An 18,486-nucleotide genomic window follows, 5' to 3' on the forward strand; every position below is an offset into this window, starting at 1 on the left:
GTTATTTTCCGTTTTTTCGACTATCTTCCGATACCTTGGAGACATCATGCCTCGTCGGTGTGTTGTCAGAGGGTGTAACAACACGATCAGGGACGGATTCAAGTTGATTTACGTACAATGTGCATCGATTAGCACGGCATGCTAATCGATACTAACATGCTATTTAGGCTAGCTGTGTGTACATATTGCAGCATTATGCCTCATTTGTAGCTATATTTACATCCAGCCTTTCCCTCCATCCACATTTAATGCCAAACAAACCAATACCAGTCGACGGATTTAAGTTGCTCTAGTGTCAAGAGATGCGAAAGTCCCTCGTTTGGTTTTTACCGGTGATGCTACAACAGTGATGGCACAGAGATGACAAGAATATCTGGATATCCTACGACACTCAAAGCAGATGCATTCCCAACGATAAAGTCAACGAAATCACAAAGGTGAGTGTTGTTGATTTTATTGACTTATTTGCTAATCAGACATATTTGGTCGCGGCATGACTGCCAGCTAATCGATGCTAACATGCTATTTAGGCTACCTGTATGTACATTTGAAACTATATTTACATCCAGCGTTTCCTTCCACCCACATTTAATGCGAAACAAACACTTACCAATCGACGGATTTAAGTTGATCCAGTGTCAATGCGAAAGTCCTGATCGTTTGGTCCGCACATTTTACCGGCGATGCTAAGACAGACATGCATGGCCGAATCGTCAATAGCTATTCGCTCAATAGCTTCAGTTTCTTCTTCAATTTCGTTTTCGCTATTTGCCTCCATACTCCAACCATCTGTTTCAATACAGGTACATGCGTAATCCGTTGAATCGCTTAAACCGCTGAAATTCGAGTCTGAATCCGAGCTAATGTCGCTATATCTTGCTGTGCTATTCGCCATTGTTTGTATTGGAATCGCTATGTGACGTCACAGGGAAGTGGACAGTGGCTTAGACATAGCGAAAATCAAGCACTTTAAAACTTTTTTAGGGATATTCCGGGATGGGTAAAATTTGGAAAAAAACTTCGAAAAATAGAATATGCCACTGGGAACTGATTTTTATTGGTTGTACCCCTTCTGAAATTGTGATAATGTTCCCCTTTAACATTAGTAAATTCTCAAATAACAGATAAAAAATATAATGATGCTGGATTTGACAAAGAAAATGTAACTCAAAGGCCTACTGAAATGAGATTTTCTCATTTAAACGGGGATAGCAGGTTCATTCTATGTGTCATACTTGATCATTTCGCGATATTGCCATATTTTTGCTGAAAGGATTAAGTAGAGAAAGCCACGATAAAGTTCGCAACATTTGCTTGCTAAGAGAAAAGCCCTACCTCTACTGGAAGTCGCAGACGATGACGTCACATGTTGATGGCTCCTCACATCTTCACATTATTTTTAATGGGCAGTACAAGCTCAGCTGATCTTCGGTAAGAAGCGACTTTTTACCACAATTTTCTCACCGAAACCTGCCGGTCGGGATCCAAGTTTACTGTGATCCATAGTAAAGTTTCACATCCGTGAATTTTGAACAAGGAATCACCGTGTGTTTGTGTGGCTAAAGGCTAAAGCTTCCCAACTCCATCTTTCTACTTTGACTTTTCCAATATTAAATGAACAAATTGCAAAGGATTCAGCAACACAGATCTCTAAAATACTGTGTAATTATGCCGTTAAAGCAGACGGCTTTTAGCTGTGTGCGTGCGCAGCGCTCATATTTCCTAACAGCCCGTGACGTCAAGCGTACACATCATCATTACGCGACATTTTCAAGAAAAAACTCCCGGGAAATTTAAAATTGCAATGTAGTAAACTAAAAAGCATATGTTGCAATGTTAATATTTCATCATTGATATATAAACTATCAGACTGCGTGGTGGGTAGTAGTGGGTTTCAGTAGGCCTTTAAAAGATTGTACAATGATCCAAAACAACTCAGATCAATGGAATAAAATTTGAAAAATGTCCTGGAAGTGGTTTATATTTACAGATCACTGTGTCGCTCATGGGCTTCACGGTGGCAGAGGGGTTAGTGCGTCTGCCTCACAATACGAACGTCCTGCAGTCCTGGGTTCAAATCCAGGCTCAGGATCTTTCTGTGTGGAGTTTGCATGTCCTCCCCGTGAATGCGTGGGTTCCCTCCGGGTACTCCGGCTTCCTCCCACTTCCAAAGACATGCACCTGGGGATAGGTTGATTGGCAACACTAAATTGGCCCTAGTGTGTGAATGTGAGTGTGAATGTTGTCTGTCTATCTGTGCTGGCCCTGCGATGAAGTAGCGACTTGTCCAGGGTGTACCCCGCCTTCCGCCCCATTGTAGCTGAGATAGGCGCCAGCACCCCCCGCGACCCCAAAAGGGAATAATCGGTAGAAAATGGATGGATGTGTCGTTCATTTTTGCTGTCATTTAAAAAGGAATTCTGCCTCAGACAGATCATCCAACCATCATGCCATACCTCAGAATCCGGGCCAGCCAAAGCCAGGCCCACTTTCCATACACTTTCCAGGGCCGCAGTCTCCTTGATGATGATCATTTATCCAATGATTGTTGAGTTTGGCTACAGTGGAACAACCTACTCTATGCTCTAGCATTGAAGGCAATAAACGCTCAGCTTCAACACTGTTTAATGCACTGTGTTGCAATCAATGAGAATAAATTACTTTCTGATTCTCAAAAAAAGTTGAACACATCCATCAATTTGCTACTGCTTGTCCCTCTTGGAATCGCTGGTGGTGCTGGAGCCTATCCCTGCTGCACTCGGGCGTAAGGGAGGGTACACCCTAGACAAGTCGCCACCTCATCACAGGGCCAACACAGATAGACAGACAACATTCACACTCACATTTATACACTAGGGCCAATTTAGTGTTGCCAATCAGTCTATCCCCAGATGCATGTCTTTAGCACATAGAACACAAAAGTATACATTTGGCCATTTATTTTTTTTATTTTTACATTTAAGGGTAAGCAGTCTCTCTAAGGGACTTGCAATCTGAGAGCAATTACCACTTGATCAGACAAACATGAGGTAATTTTAGGAGTAAAGGTTATTTCACTTGATCAACGATTTACCTGTTTCTATTTTACCTGCACTTTCTGCCACCTGACATTCAAAGACAAATGAAAGTTTGTGTTTCTTTGCAACTATTTGATCAGGCGGCAGGGGACATTTAGTGCATGCTGGCAGTGCACGGGCATATTTGTGTCTGTGTTGCAGTTACATTTTAATAGTGATCGATTTTAAATGTGATCTACTCTAATAGTGATCCATTTCAATAATGATATATTTTAACAATTTTTCATTTTAGTTATACATTTTATTAGTGCTCTATTTTAATAGTGATTGATTTGAACAATTATCTATTTTAACTGTGATCGGACTTAATGATCGATTTTAATGGTGATCTATATTAATAGTGATCTATTAGTGGTCTTTTTAAAGAGTAGTCTATTTGAATTGTGATCTATTTAATAGTGATCAATTTTAACAGTGATCTAGTTTAATGGTGATCACTTTTAAGACTAGTCTATTTGAATAGTTGTCTATTTTAATAGTGCTGTGTTTTATTAGTGACCTATTTCAAAACTGATCTATTTTAACAGCATGCAGTGAGAAGGAACTTACATTTCTGGGAAATCCACAGGCCTGTTCCTTATCTCATTGTGCAGAACCAATATGTACTCATTAATAAACGGGCACTGCAGGCAAAGCAGACAAAAAGTGGAAAAACACAGAAAAAAAAGATCATCGACATTGATAAAGTCAATAGATACATAATACACAGAAAACTAACATTTTTCATAATGTTACACCCTTCTTTATTACTCACTCATCATTAATCATGATAACACATTTCTACTATACATCTCTACTATATATATATATATATATATATATAATGCCATATTTATATTCTACATTTATACTACACCTTCTATACTATACTATATTAAATAATATACTATAATGATACATTCATATTACACATTTATACCACAATGACACATTTATACTAAAACTAAATAAACACATTTACACTGTACATTTCTATTAGACATTTATACTATAATGTTAGTTGTACAGCGGCAATCCTCCTTTGACTTTTAATCGGCCTGCTGGAATAAATGACCTATATAAACTATACATAATGACACATGGATGTATACTTTAATGGAACATTAAAGTACACATACAATACTTTTATAATTCACATTAAAAATATGAGTCCAGCATAAACGTGTGGACAATGCTTAAGAAACAAGTCCATGTCAGAAAACCAACAAATTTAGCTGAACTGCACCAATTTTGTCAAGAGGAGTGGTCAAAAATTCAACCAGAGGCTTGCCAGAAGCTTGTGGATGACTACCAAAAGCGCCTTATTGCCATGAAACTTGCCAAGGGACATGTAACCAAATATTAACATTGCTGTATGTATACTTTTGACCCAGCAGATTTGGTCACATTTTCAGTAGACCCATAATAAATTCATAAAAGGACCAAATTTCATGAATGTTTTTGTGACCAACAAGTATGTGCTCCAATCACTCTATCACAAAAAAATAAGAGTTGTAGAAATTATTGGAAACTAGAGACAGCCATGACATTATGTTCTATACAAGTGTATGTAAACTTTTGATCACGACTATATATATATATATATGTATTGTACTATACATTTATAGCATACATGTATACTGCATTATACATTTCTGCTATAATGAAACATTTATGCTATACAGTTATACCAAACATTTATACTACACTATACATGTTTACTATAATGTCACTTGCATACAACAAATTCATGCCAAACTTTACAATTACACGAGAGAGACATTTATCCTACAATTAGAGTAGGTATGTGCTCTTGTGTTTCTCTCCATGTGTTCTTGATGTTTTCCCCCTGGTTTTTGTGTGTTTTTTGCAACGAGTATTGGCACTTTTGTGACATCGGCGTTGCTTTTTAGTGTTTTTTTCTGATCTTTTGGACCTGCCTTGTGGAGCCTTGCGGTGCCGTCTCTTTGTCACACCAGAGTTTATGTAGACCGAAAAAGATGCAGAGCAAGACACAGAGCAACAAAGCTCGTGTTGAGCATCATTTAATGAGAATGTATCGGACACTTCAGTCTCTCCTGGATAGATTGTAGATCATGGACGTTGGCCAAGAGCTAATGGGCAACCTATGATGGAGTAGGCTCTCTTGGTTGCTTTGTTGGGTCTCCTCCTGTCTCTGGCCATGCTGCCCCGCAGACGGTGTATGTAGGTGTTGGAATGGTGTTTTTGTTTAGTTTTGTGTTTGTCTTTGTATTGTGGAATCATTTTTGCACAACATGTATTGTTTAAACAAGTTGAAAAACTTATTGGGGTGTTACCATATGTACTGTACTGTGCAATCTACTAATAAAAGTTTCAATCAATCAATCAAAAGTGTTAAGGAAAAAAGACACTGATGCAGAGGTGGAGCCGACAAGCCGACAGCGAGCCAGGGCAAACGATGGTCCTGCCCAAGATGGCGGCCAGAAGGCGAAGCATGCAGCAGAACGGAGAGGCGGGGCACGGCTGGAGCGACACTACAGCCATCAGAGTCAGGTGCGTACACAACACACCTGTGTTCAATCCCTGCATCTTCTGCTGCAGCATAAAAGGGGAGAGGGAGGAGCAATCGTGGCACAAGTAGGAGAAGGCCACAAAAGCGACGAGATCGACCCAGAGCAAGATGAGCCCCGCAGCAGACGCAGCCACCAGCCACCGAAAGATGCGCCGCGACGAGCAGAAAGAGCTGGCGAGCTAGAAATTGGTACGACCGGCTGTCAAAACATGGTTATTGAAATAATAAATCAGAGTCAAACCTGCTATCATGCGTCTTGCACACGAGGACGGCTGGAAACTCGTCACAGTGGTGCCAACTTGGGAGGTACCATCGGAAGCGGAGGACAAAGAAGTCATCTGGGCCCTCGTCACAAGGCTGCTTGAAGAAAAGCGTCAGGAAAATCCGATGCTGGAAGCGCTGTTGGAGCAGATGGGGGGAGGCGGCGAGTGCACCCCCGAAGAAAAAGATGAGGAAGACACCGAGGAAGCCGCCGAGACCGGCTACCTGGAAGGCGGGGCTGGACAAGCGGCAGTAGCATCGACAGACCATGAGGGCGAGCTGTCGGCCAAGGAGAAGAAAGACGAGGGCGAGCTGACGGCCAAAGAGAGGGAGGCAACACTGAGGACGGCCGCGGGACCCACCTCAGCGCCCCGCCATCGTCTCGCTCCGCGATGGGGGGTCGAAAAGACCGAATCCCCTGGTCAAGATGATGAAAATAAAGAAGCTAAAGATGAATAAAAAGCTAAAGAATCTCAAGAAATTGAGAATGAAGAGAAATCACTTGAAGCAATGCGGCGAAGTGCTGAGGAGGAATCAAACAATGGAAAAACTTAATATATTGACAAAGGAGAAGAAACACTTACAGATGAAGAAAAAGAGGAAGATAAAGAAGCTAAAGATGAAGAAAAAGTTAAAGAATCTCAAAAAAGTGAGAAAGAAGAGAAAATACTTGAAGAAATTCGAGGAAGTGCTGGAGAAGAATCAAACAATGGAAAAACTCCAGAAATTGAGAAAGGAGAAGATGAAGAGGAAGAAAAAGGCAAAGGAACTCAAGAAATTGAGAGAGAAGAAATGCCGGAAAGAATTCAAGGAAATGATAAGGACAAAGAAAAAGTCAAAGAGACTCAAGAAATTGAGAATGAAGAAATGTGGGAAGATGAAAACAAAGTCGAAGAGACTCAAGAAATTGAGAAAGAAGATGAAATATTTGGAGAAATGCAAGAAAAGGGCGAAGAAGAAGTTAAACAACAATTGGAAGCAACTCAAGAAATTGAGAAAGAAGATGAATCTGATGAGGAAGAGGAAGATGATGATAATGATGAGGAGCATGGTGAGGATGAGCCGGAACATGATGATGAGGAGGAGGATGAAGAGGACAAAGAAGACAAAGATAAAGAAAGGGATGAAGGAAAAGACAAATAAAAAGTCGAAGAGGATGAAGAAGCGGAAGTGCAACCACAAGATGAAGAGGTGTCAGAGGAAAAGGACAAGCTCGCCTTGATGGAGGAAGCAAGAGAAGAAGAGGAGACGGGTGGTCGTGGCCATTTTTTCCCCCGCTTTTTCAAAAGAGGGGGAGGGGGGTACACTTGAGTTTTGCGATGGAGGCCTGTGGAGAGGCGGAGCCGACGACCCGACAGCGAGCCAGGGCAAAAGATGGTCCTGCCCAAGATGGCGGCCAGAAGGCGGAGCATGCAGCAGAGCGGAGAGGCGGGGCACAGCTGGAGCGACACTACAGCCATCAGAGTAAGGTGCGTACACAACACACCTGTGCTCAATCCCTACATCTTCTGCTGCAGCATAAAAGGGGAGAGGGAGGAGCAATTGTGGTAGAAGTAGGAGAAGGAACAACGGACAACAGCGACCATGAGAGCGACGAGATCGACCCAGAACAAGATGAGCCCCCGCAGCAGACGCAGCCACCGGCCACCGAAAGATGAGCCGCGACGAGCAGAAAGAGCCAGCGAGCTAGAAATTGGCGCGACCGGCTGTCAGGACATCGTTATAGAAATAATAAATCAGAGTCAAACCTGCTATCATGAGTCTTGCATCGATCGGCACTGCACCCCACACGATGACGGCCGGAAACTCGTCACAGACGCTTTTTATTTCAACCGTACTTCCCGTCAAAAGCCTAAAGACTGATCGCACAGTTCCTGTCTTCACAATAAAAGTGCCACTCCATCGCGCCTGCGCTAACAAAATAAGAGTCTCCGAAAGCCAACGCAAACAAGCTAGCAAGCTACGGAGTTTGCCGCCAAAGTATTTCTTGTAAAGTGTATAAAAACGAATATGGAAGCTGGACAAATAAGATGCCAAAAACCAACGACTTTCATGTGGTATTAGACAGAAAGGAAGAACTTATTTTCTCCTCCATTTGAAAACGTGGACGTTAACAGCACTACTCTCTGATTCCAATCAATACAAGTCATCAGAATCAGGTAATACACCAAATTTAATTCTTGTCTTCATGAAAGATAGGAATCTATATGTTAAACATGCATGTATAGTCATTAAAACACCTTTGACATGTCAACAAAACGGCTAAATAAATAAATATAAATATATATATATATATACTGTATATATAAATGTATGTATGTATGGCGTATATATATATATATATATATATATATATATATATATATATATATATATATATATATATATATACATATTATATATATATCTATATGATATTTGTGTGTGTATGTATATGTATATATGAGGTAGATCACCTCGACTTGGTCATTTATTAAGTAATTGATTAACGTTGAAAAACTTATTGGGGTGTTACCAGTTAGTGGTCAATTGTACGGAATATGTACAATGCAAACTACTAATACAAGTTTCAATAAATCAATCAATCAATTAATTAATCAATGCATACTGAGCCTATGGTGCTGTTAAGTTATTGTGGCTCAATTTGCCTTCATTTTTTTATTTTAATGTATTATCATTTAATATATATTATTGTTTTAGTTGCTTAAGAGATACATGTATTCCTGGCTCTGAATTTGCTTATTGCTATTTTTATGTTTTTGTGCATTATTTGTTGCCGTAATCATTAAACGAACAGGTTACTCATCAGTTACTCAGTACTTGAGTAGTTTTTTCACAACATACTTTTTACTTTTACTCAACTAAATATTTGGGTGACTACTCCTTACTTTTACTTGAATAATACATCTCTAAAGTAACAGTACTCTTACTTGAGTACAATTTCTGGCTACTCTACCCACCTCTGGCTATGGTGCTATCTTTTGGACGAGTTTGCTCACTGCAGGTGCTTCAGTGTTGCTCTTCTGTTTAGACTTAGCCAGAGGTGGGTAGTAACGCGCTACATTTACTCCGTTACATCTACTTGAGTAACTTTTGGGATAAATTTTACTTCTAAGAGTAGTTTTTATGCAACATACTTTTACATTTACTTGAGTATATTTATAGAGAAGAAACGCTACTTTTACTGCGCTCCATTTATCTACATTCAGCTCGCTACTCGCTACTTTTTTTTATCGATCTGTTAATGCACGCTTTGTTTGTTTTGATTTTGTCAGACACGCATTCAAAGTAGGAACTACGCATGCCTGCGTTTCACCAATCAAATGCAGTCACTGGTGACGTTGGACCAATCAAACAAAACCAGGCGGTCACGTGACCGTCACACGTCGAATCCGACCTAAAAAAGTTGAAAACCTTATTGGGGTGTTACCATTTAGTGGTCAATTGTGCGGAATATGTACTGTACTGTGCAATCTACTAAAAACAGTTTCAATGAAATCAATCAAAAGTGTAAAGGAAAAAATACACTTTTTATTTCAACCGTACTTCCCGTCAAAAGCCTAAAGACTGATCGCACAGTTCCTGTCTTCACAATAAAAGTGCCGCTCCATCGCGCCTGCGCTAACAAAATAAGAGTCTCCGAAGGCCAGCGCAAACAAGCTAGCAAGCTACGGAGTTTGCCGCCAATGTATTTCTTGTAAAGTGTATAAAAACGAATATGGAAGCTGGACAAATAAGATGCCAAAAACCAACGACTTTCATGTGGTATTAGACAGAAAAGAGGAACTTTTTTTTTCCATTTGAAAATGTGGACATTATCAGCACTATACTGTCTGATTCCAATCAATACAAGTCATCAGAATCAGATAGGAATCTATATGTTAAACATGCATGTATATTCATTAAAACACCTTTAACATGTCAACAAAAATGGCAAAATAAATAACTATAAATTATATATATATATATATATATACATGATATGTGTGTGTATGTATATATGAGATATGAGGTAGATCACCTGAACTTCGTCATTTATTAAGTAATTGATTAACATTGAAAAACTTATTGGGGTGTTACCATTTAGTGGTCAATTGTACGGGATATGTACTGTACTGTACAATCTACTAATACAAGTTTCAGTTAATCAATCAATCAATCAATCGATGAATGCCTACTGAGCCTATGGTGCTGTTAAGTTATTGTGGCTCAATTTGCTGTAATTTCTTTTATTTTAATGTATTATTATTTAATATATATTATTGTTTTAGTTGCTTAAGAGATATTCCTGGCTATGAATTTGCTCATTGCTATTTTTATGTTTTTGTGCATTATTTGTTGCCGTAATCATTAAACAAATAGGTTACTAATCAGTTCTCAGTACTTGAGTAGTTTTTTCACAACATACTTTTTACTTTTACTCAAGTAAATATTTGGATGACTACTCCTAACTTTTACTTGAGTAATAAATCTCTAAAGTAACGGTACTCTTACTTGAGTACAATTTCTGGCTACTCTACCCACCTCTGGACTTAGCTTCCAACCGGAATTATAATTGCCGTTCCATTTACTTGTTGCCAATAACTTTTTTACTCGAAAAGATTCATTCTTCACTCCAAGCAATATTTGTAAGTTCTTATTGACTAAACCGTCCCATGCGTGAAGTCTGTAAGAGTGTTTTCATGCATATTAGTATGCGTTATCGTAATGTAATGATAGGATAACCTAATGTAGTGTATGCTAGTGTACATGTATACTCAAGTGACACACTCAGGTGGTCAGTGGAGTGTTCACTGCTGGGAAAAAGATGTAAACTTGCCTTTCCAAAGACAAAACAGTAGAGAGTGACTCCCATGGCCCAAACATCCAGCGCCTGTAGAAACAAAACAACACTGTAGACCTTTGTGTGTTGGAGAAGATTAAAAATAAGATGCCATTGCATATCATCAGTAGAAGTTCAGATATATATTCAGCTTGGTAATGCTGTTTAAAGTAATAATAGATGAATAGAAAATAACTTGTTGTTCCTAACATTTTTAAATATGTGATGGATGATATAGCATTATTAACAAGGTTCAAGAGGGTTGTCAGGATTCTACTTCCTTGTACTTTGCAAACAGTTTGAGTTTGAACCTAGTAGTCTATTGTTTATTTAATCAATTTGATCATTTAAATTTAGATACTGATGTACAAACCCCGTTTCCATATGAGTTGGGAAATTATGTTAGATGTAAATATAAACGGAATACAAAGATCTGCAAATCATTTTCAACCCATATTCAGTTGCATCTGCTACAAAGACAACATATTTGATGTTCAAACTGATAAACATTTTTTTTGTTGCAAATAATCATTAACTTTAGAATTTGATGCCAGCAACACGTGACAAAGAAGTTGGGAAAGGTGGCAATAAATATTGATAAAGTTGAGGAAGGCTCATCAAACACTTATTTGGAACATCCCACAGGTGTGCAGGCTAATTAGGAACAGGTGGGTGCCATGATTGGGTATAAAAACAGCTTCCCAAAAATGCTCGGTCTTTCACAAGAGAGGATGGGGCGAGGTACACCCCTTTGTCCACAACTGTGTGAGCAAATGGTCAAACAGTTTAAGAACAACGTTTCTCAAAGTGCAATTGCAAGAAATTTAGGGATTTAAACATCTACGGTCCATAATATCATCAAAAGGTTTAGAGAATCCGGAGAAATCACTCCCCGTAAGCGGCATGGCCGGAAACCAACATTGAATGACAGTGACCTTTGATCCCTCAGACGGCACTGTATCAAAAACCGACATCAATCTAAATACAGTTCGTCGCTACATCTGTAAGTGCAAGTTAAAGCTCTACTATGCAAAGCGAAAGCCATTTATCAACAACATCCAGAAACGCCGCCGGCTTCTCTGGGCCCGAGATCATCTAAGATGGACTGATCCAAAGTAGAAAAGTGTTCTGTTGTCTGACGAGTCCACATTTCAAATTATTTTAGGAAATATTCGACATCGTGTCATCCGGACCAAAGGGAAAGAGAACCATCCAAACTGTTATAGACGCAAAGTTCAAAAGCCAGCATCTGGATGTGTATGGGGGTGCATTAGTGCCCAAGGCATGGGTAACTTGCACATCTGTGAAGGCACCATTAATGCTGAAAGGTACATACAGGTTTGGGAACAACAAATGCTGACATCTAAGCGCCGTCGTTTTCATGGACGCCCCTGCTTATTTCAGCAAGACAATGTCAAGCCACATTCAGCACGTGTTATAACAGCGTGACTTCGTAAAAAAAGAGTGCGGGTATTTTCCTGGCCCGCCTGCAGTCCAGACCTATCTCCCATCGAAAATGTGTGGCGCATTATGAAGCGTGAAATACGACAGCGGAGACCCTTGACTGTTGAACGACTGAAGCTCTACATAAAACTAGAATGGGAAAGAATTCCACTTTCAAAGCTTCAACAATTAGTTTCCTCAGTCCCCAAACGTTTATTGAGTGTTGTTAAAAGAAAAGGTGATGTAACACAGTGGTGAACATGCCCTTTCCCAACTACTTTGGCACGTGTTGCAGCCATGAAATTCTAAGTTAATTATTATTTGCAAAAGAAAAATAAAGTTTATAAGTTTGAACATCAAATATCTTGTCTTTGTAGTGCATTCAATTGAATATGGGTTTATATTATTTGCAAATCATTGTATTCTGTTTATATTTACGTCTAACACAATTTCCCAACTCATATGGAAACGGGGTTTGTACTAAAGGTTTTAAGTGTTGCACGTGCAAACACATGTTTTAAGTTAGATTTTTCTTTACGGTTATATTTATTTTCTTTTATTGAGAAGAATTGTTGTACGATTTTGGGTAGCGCGTTAGTTTGCTTTGTATATCATTTTAGCTGTTTGCAAATGCACCAAATCATTCAATTTCAATATTTCCATTTCAATAAATAAAGGGTTTGAATGTTCTAGATATCTGACATCATGTGCAAATCTTCAGATTTAAAAAAAACTTCGGTAGCAAAAGCGGAACCTTTTTCTTTGCGTCCTTTCTCATTGACAGGAAGTGTCATCTTGTCTCATCAGTCTTGTACATATTAGTCTTTAATTACGAGTCTATATTTTTAGTTAATTGTTCATATTCAATGTTTACTTTGTACAAAGAGAGCGCAGTCTATCCATCAATTTTTACCGCTTATTCCCTTTTGGGGTCGTGTGGGGCGCTGGCGCCTATCTCAGCTACAATCGGGCGCAGGGCCAACACAGATAGACAGACAACATTCACACTCACATTCACACACTAGGGCCAATTTAGTGTTGCCAATCAACCTATCCCCAGGTGCATGTCTTTGGAAGCGGGAGGAAGCCGGACTACCCGGAGGGAACCCACGCATTCATGGGGAGAACATGCAAACTCCACACAGAAAGATCCCGAGCCTGGGATTGAACCCAGGACTGCAGGACCTTCGTATTGTGAGGCAGACGCACAAACCCCTCTGCCACCGTGAAGCCCCTAGCGCAGTCTACTGAAGTTAAATTACATTGCTTTTGGCGGCCCCCTGGTGGCCGCGGGGCCCTAATTAAGCGTTTAGTTCGCTTATGCCTTAGGCTGGCTCTGATCATGTGTTATTCTAACTGACATATTTTTGTAAAAAGGTTACTGAATGAGGCTTACCGGTACTTTTGTAATTATCTCTCCATATTGCTACACAATCTGTTACATATGGTAGCACTAGTGAGCAGTAGAGAATATGGAATGATTTTTGGTTCACAAAATCCATCCATTTTCTATTGCTTGTTCCTTTCAGCTGCATTCGGGCGGTAGGCGGGGTACACCCTGGACAAGTCATCTTAGGGCCAACACAGATAGACAGACAACATTCACACTCACATTCACACACTAGGGCCAATTTAGTGTTGCAAATCAATTCATCCCCAGGTCATATTTAGCTTTATTCAACATTGAAGCATTTCTTCCCACCTTATGTTGTATATTTTATATGAGATTTTCAGTGTGTTTTATATTCTAATATTGCACTTAGAAATATGATTTATTTGATCCTGTCAGTGACTACTATGTGTTTGACATTTTGTTCTGTTGTTACCGAATAGCATTATTTCAGTCATACTGAGATTCAAGGATAATCTGGTTTTGTCAAACCATCAATCTATAAATTTTCTACCACAACAGACCGCACGCGGAGACGACACCCAGCAGGCCCCCACCGAGCAGGGCACGCACCCAGAAGGAATGGCCGGCCGGATTCAGGGGCCCCAGACGGCAGCCCGGTACATTGATCCTTGCGGGGCGAGCAGGCTCAGAGGGCAACACCAGCCCCCAACTCAAAAATACAATTATAATAATAATCCATTCATCCATTTTCTACCGCTTGTCCCTTTTGGGGTCGCGTAGGGTGTTGGAGCCTATCACAGTGGCATTCGGACAGAAGGGGGCGTACACCCTGGACAAGTCGCTACCTCATCGCAGGGCAATAATAATAATAGTTACAAACACACACACACACACACACACACACACACACACACGTATATAAAAACATACACATATTGTGATTACATTAAACTGCAAGCAGCGATCCAGCCCCAGAATCCACCAAACACCCAGAATCGGCCGATTGAACCCCCTGCTACAGGTCACAACCCCGTCAAGCCTGCACCCAGATGACAACCGCCATGAGCATGCATCGCCACGTACGGCAGAAGCGGCCACCCCCCACACACCGGCCTCGGCAGCTGCGGGTGCCCACACCACAAAAAAACAGCAGCAACAACAACATCTGCAAAACCCCTAATGGCGAGCACCACCGGAGCGAATCAAAATCACCTAAAAAACCGCAACCGACAACCACACGCCGCCAAAACTATGGTGACCAACCAGCACCAGCCAGCTAGCCAGCCCAAACGCCAAAATGCAAACAAGAGACATAAACGCTCCACTCCCCCAAGAAACGGCACTTCCCAATCAAAACTCACCTAAACACACCACTGCCCAAACAACCACAGCACCCACAACAAACACAAAGGCTGCGCTTCCCCTGCACCAAGCCACAGCGCCAAGCTAAAATGGACACAGACCCTGCCCAACAGGAAACGAAACAACCAATCACCCAATCCACAATGGTCAAAAAACTCTCCGATATGTTTACTAACCAACACGGAAGAAGAAGTATGCTGTAGCTCTGCAAGAGTGACCACCGAGTTCTTGGTCCCTCCCTTGACAATAAAATGCCGCAATTTACAAAGACATCTTGGATGAAAAACAACACTTCCCATCACGGAGCTTGAGAGGTGCTTCAAAGAAGAATAGGCAAAGAGGAATGAGCAAAACTCCCGAAAGATAGTTGTGCCAAGCTTTGTGGCATCGTATTAAAAAAACTTGAGGCTGTAATTGCTGCCAAAGGTGCATCAAAGTATTTACCAAAGGCTGGGAATAAATGTACAGTACATATAATTTAGTTTTCAAAAATGTAAACATTTTTCACATTGTCATTTTGGGGTGTTTTCTGTAGAAATTTGAGGACAAAAATTTATTATTTCACTTTTGGAATCAGTCTGTAACATAACAATTTCGAAAAAAACAGAAGCGATGTAAATACTTTCCGGAAGCACTGTACGTGATATTCAATGAATGTGAAAAATGTGAATATTAGTTATTAACTAACAAATGCCTTAACTTCCATCCATTTTCTACCACTTATTCCCATTTTTGGGGTCCTTAACTTACGAGTCTTATAAGATACAAGCTGGCTTTCTGCTATGCAATAAAGAGTATTTGAAGTTGATGGCATACATTGAGTCACAACCATTTTGCCGCCAGTTTAAGTAATAATTGTCTATACACACACAGCTAGAGATTTGTCCTCCAAACATCAGAACTGAGAAAATTAGTGCAAAAAAGAAAAAGCAGACGGTCAAATCACAGAAACAAAAAATGTCTGAACTGTTATGGTTATGGAATTGATTTATTTCGAACATGCATACAATTAAAATACACATCACATATTTCCATTCTCCCGTGACAACATGTGAGTCAGCCCGACCGCAGCATTGTCATATTGCATCACACAAGTTGCGGCCAGCCTCAGCAGCATGTAGCCACAAACATTCAAAGGACCAACATTCATCCGTAAAAATATTCAAAAGATACATACGCTGTTTGACGTGGTTCATTTTGTTTGGTTTAGTCTTAAATCAACACACTGGGCGGTCAAGCGTTAACTTGGGTACATATATAACACATATATGGACATACATATCGATTGTTGTTAACTCCAACCTTTGGGGTCCATCACACAAATAAGTTTTCAACATACATTTTCTAGTTCCTGTTGTTACACGACAGAAAAGCAGTCCGTAGGGGACACCTAGAAAAGAACACTCCGAGCCAAATGGTGAACAATATTATTACATTTTTCATTAAAACTAGTGTAGTTGTTTGTAGCATGTTCTATTGTCATGTTTTTCAAACAGCATTTATCTAAAAAGTTGTATCTTTAAATGGCATGCCATATGTTCAAGTTGTGCTGTTTTAGGAGGGCCAAGCACGGATTAAATTGATTTTAGTTTATTTAAGATGAGGTGGCGACTTGTCCAGGGTGTACCCCGCCTTCCGCCCGATTGTAGCTGAGATAGGCGCCAGCGCCCCCCGCGACCCCGAAAGGGAATAAGCGGTAGAAAATGGATGGATGGATTAAATGGGCTGATTTAAGATACGAGTGTTTTGAGTTAAACACTCGGTCGTAAATTGCAATGTGTTTGTAAGTTGAAGTACTAGAGTACTTGTTTTTCAATTAATTAAATGTATTATTAATATTAAATATACATGAATGAAACTGAATTTAATGTATTATAAATATTGTAGAATTGGGTATTTTAGTATTGTAGAGTTGTTGTTGTTGACTTCAGTCTTTATGAGTTGTAAATGTTATGTACTTGTGTGGAAACTGACATCTTCATGTATTTGAGAACAAGTACTTTGACTTAATTCTTCCTGTTGTCAATTTCAAAAGCTTCATGTACATCTGATAGTTGGCTCTAAGTGTCTTGAATTTTCCCTGATTATTAAAGTTGTGCTTTTTTTTAATATTTTTGTTTTTGCATAAGTCTGCATTGTGTTTTGTCAGATTTTAATTTCACGTTTGTTCCGTCCTTTGACTATGCTCAGGCCAAGCCACCAGTGTGTTTTATGTTGTTAAACTTTACAATGATGACACTGTGTTGTTATTTCTGACACACATTCGATCTGAATCTTTGAATATTTGGGTCAACCAAGTCTTCATGTTATTAAAGCACTCAAGTTGCGCATATTTGGAAATCATCTGCATCAAAATTATATGAGAGTTTTTTTGTTTTCGGTTAATAGCACACTGAGTGTGATAAGATCCAAAGCGAATAGGATGAGCCCAAGAACTGATCCATGGGGGACGCCACAGTGAAGGAGGGAAGTGGATCAAATGAAGGCTACTGTGTCTATCAAGCATCATGAGGAACCAACTTACCTTCCCACTGAAGCTCTTGCGCTTGTTTGACAAGGTCTCGGGAGCCATGAAGGCAGGAGTACCAGCTGTGCTGGACAGCATGGCATCGCTTCCCTCAAACTGGTTGCTCACTCCAAAATCTGCAATCTTCACATGGCCGTCATCCCCGAGCAACAAATTAGAAGGTTTGATGTCCCTGTGAACAATCTTCTGGTAGTGCACTGTGGACACACAAGTGCAAGTTAATCTGCTGGATAAAAAAAGAGGACACTTACATTTGATTTGACCGTCTTTAGCTTCAATTACGGCATATTTTTCCTTTGTCATCGTTTCTACTAGCTTCTGCAAAGTCACAATAAATTTTCCAGTTCAAAGCTGCATTCTTGTTCTGTATTGTTGTGGTGCAGATGTATTGGTGACAGTCTTCTCACATCCCAGAGATGGTCGAAGTGGTACAGGCTTGGCTCTATTTGTGAAAATAGTGTCACATGCTGCCTGATCTACTTGGTAAATGGGTTGTACTTGTATAGCGCTTTCCTACCCCTTTTTAAGGAGCCCAAAGCGCTTTGAAAGTATTTCCACATTCGCCCATTCACACACACATTCATACACTGACGGTGGGAGCTGCCATGCAAGGCGCTCACCAGGACCCATCAGGAGCAAGGGTGAAGTGTCTTGCCCAAGGACACAACGGATGGGACTAGGATGGTAGAAGGTGGGGATTGAACCAGTAACCCTCAGATTGCTGGCACAGCCACTCAACCAACTTTGCCACGCCGTCCTTTGATGAATCCTGGCAGAAAATGTCAGTACCATCAGGGAAGAAAAAAAGACATTGATAGGATAATCTGCTCATTCATATATTCCTGCAGTTTATTCCATCCATCCATCTTCTTCCGCTTATCCGAGATCAGGTCGTGGGGGCAACAGCCTAAGCAGGGAAACCCAGACTTCCCTCTCCCCAGCCACTTTGTCTAGATCTTCCCAGGGGATCCCGAGGCATTCCCAGGCCAGCCAGGAGACAGTCTTCCCAACGTGTCCTGGGTCTTCCCCGTGGCCTCTTACCGGTTGGACGTGCCCTAAACACCTCCCTAGGGAGGCGTTCGGGTGGTATCCTGACCAGATGCCCGA

General features: G+C 40.4%; 1 protein-coding gene across 6 annotated transcripts in view; it reads right to left on the reverse strand.

The window, feature by feature from the left end:
- Window positions 1–18,486, reverse strand: part of camkk1a (calcium/calmodulin-dependent protein kinase kinase 1, alpha a) — a 202,275-nt gene that overhangs the window by 29,762 nt on the left and 154,027 nt on the right. For 5 of the 6 annotated variants that reach the window (XM_061898327.1, XM_061898325.1, XM_061898326.1 and 2 more), the window contains 3 exons: window positions 17,377–17,576; window positions 10,691–10,744; window positions 3,627–3,700 (listed from right to left, as the gene is read on the reverse strand). In XM_061898327.1, the coding sequence (XP_061754311.1) occupies window positions 3,627–3,700; window positions 10,691–10,744; window positions 17,377–17,576 (328 nt within the window). The remainder of the gene's footprint in view (window positions 1–3,626; window positions 3,701–10,690; window positions 10,745–17,376; window positions 17,577–18,486) is intronic. The other variant, XM_061898329.1, reaches the window with a different exon arrangement.

Source organism: Nerophis ophidion, linkage group LG04 (genome assembly GCF_033978795.1).
Source record: "Nerophis ophidion isolate RoL-2023_Sa linkage group LG04, RoL_Noph_v1.0, whole genome shotgun sequence".
NCBI lineage: Eukaryota > Metazoa > Chordata > Actinopteri > Syngnathiformes > Syngnathidae > Nerophis > Nerophis ophidion.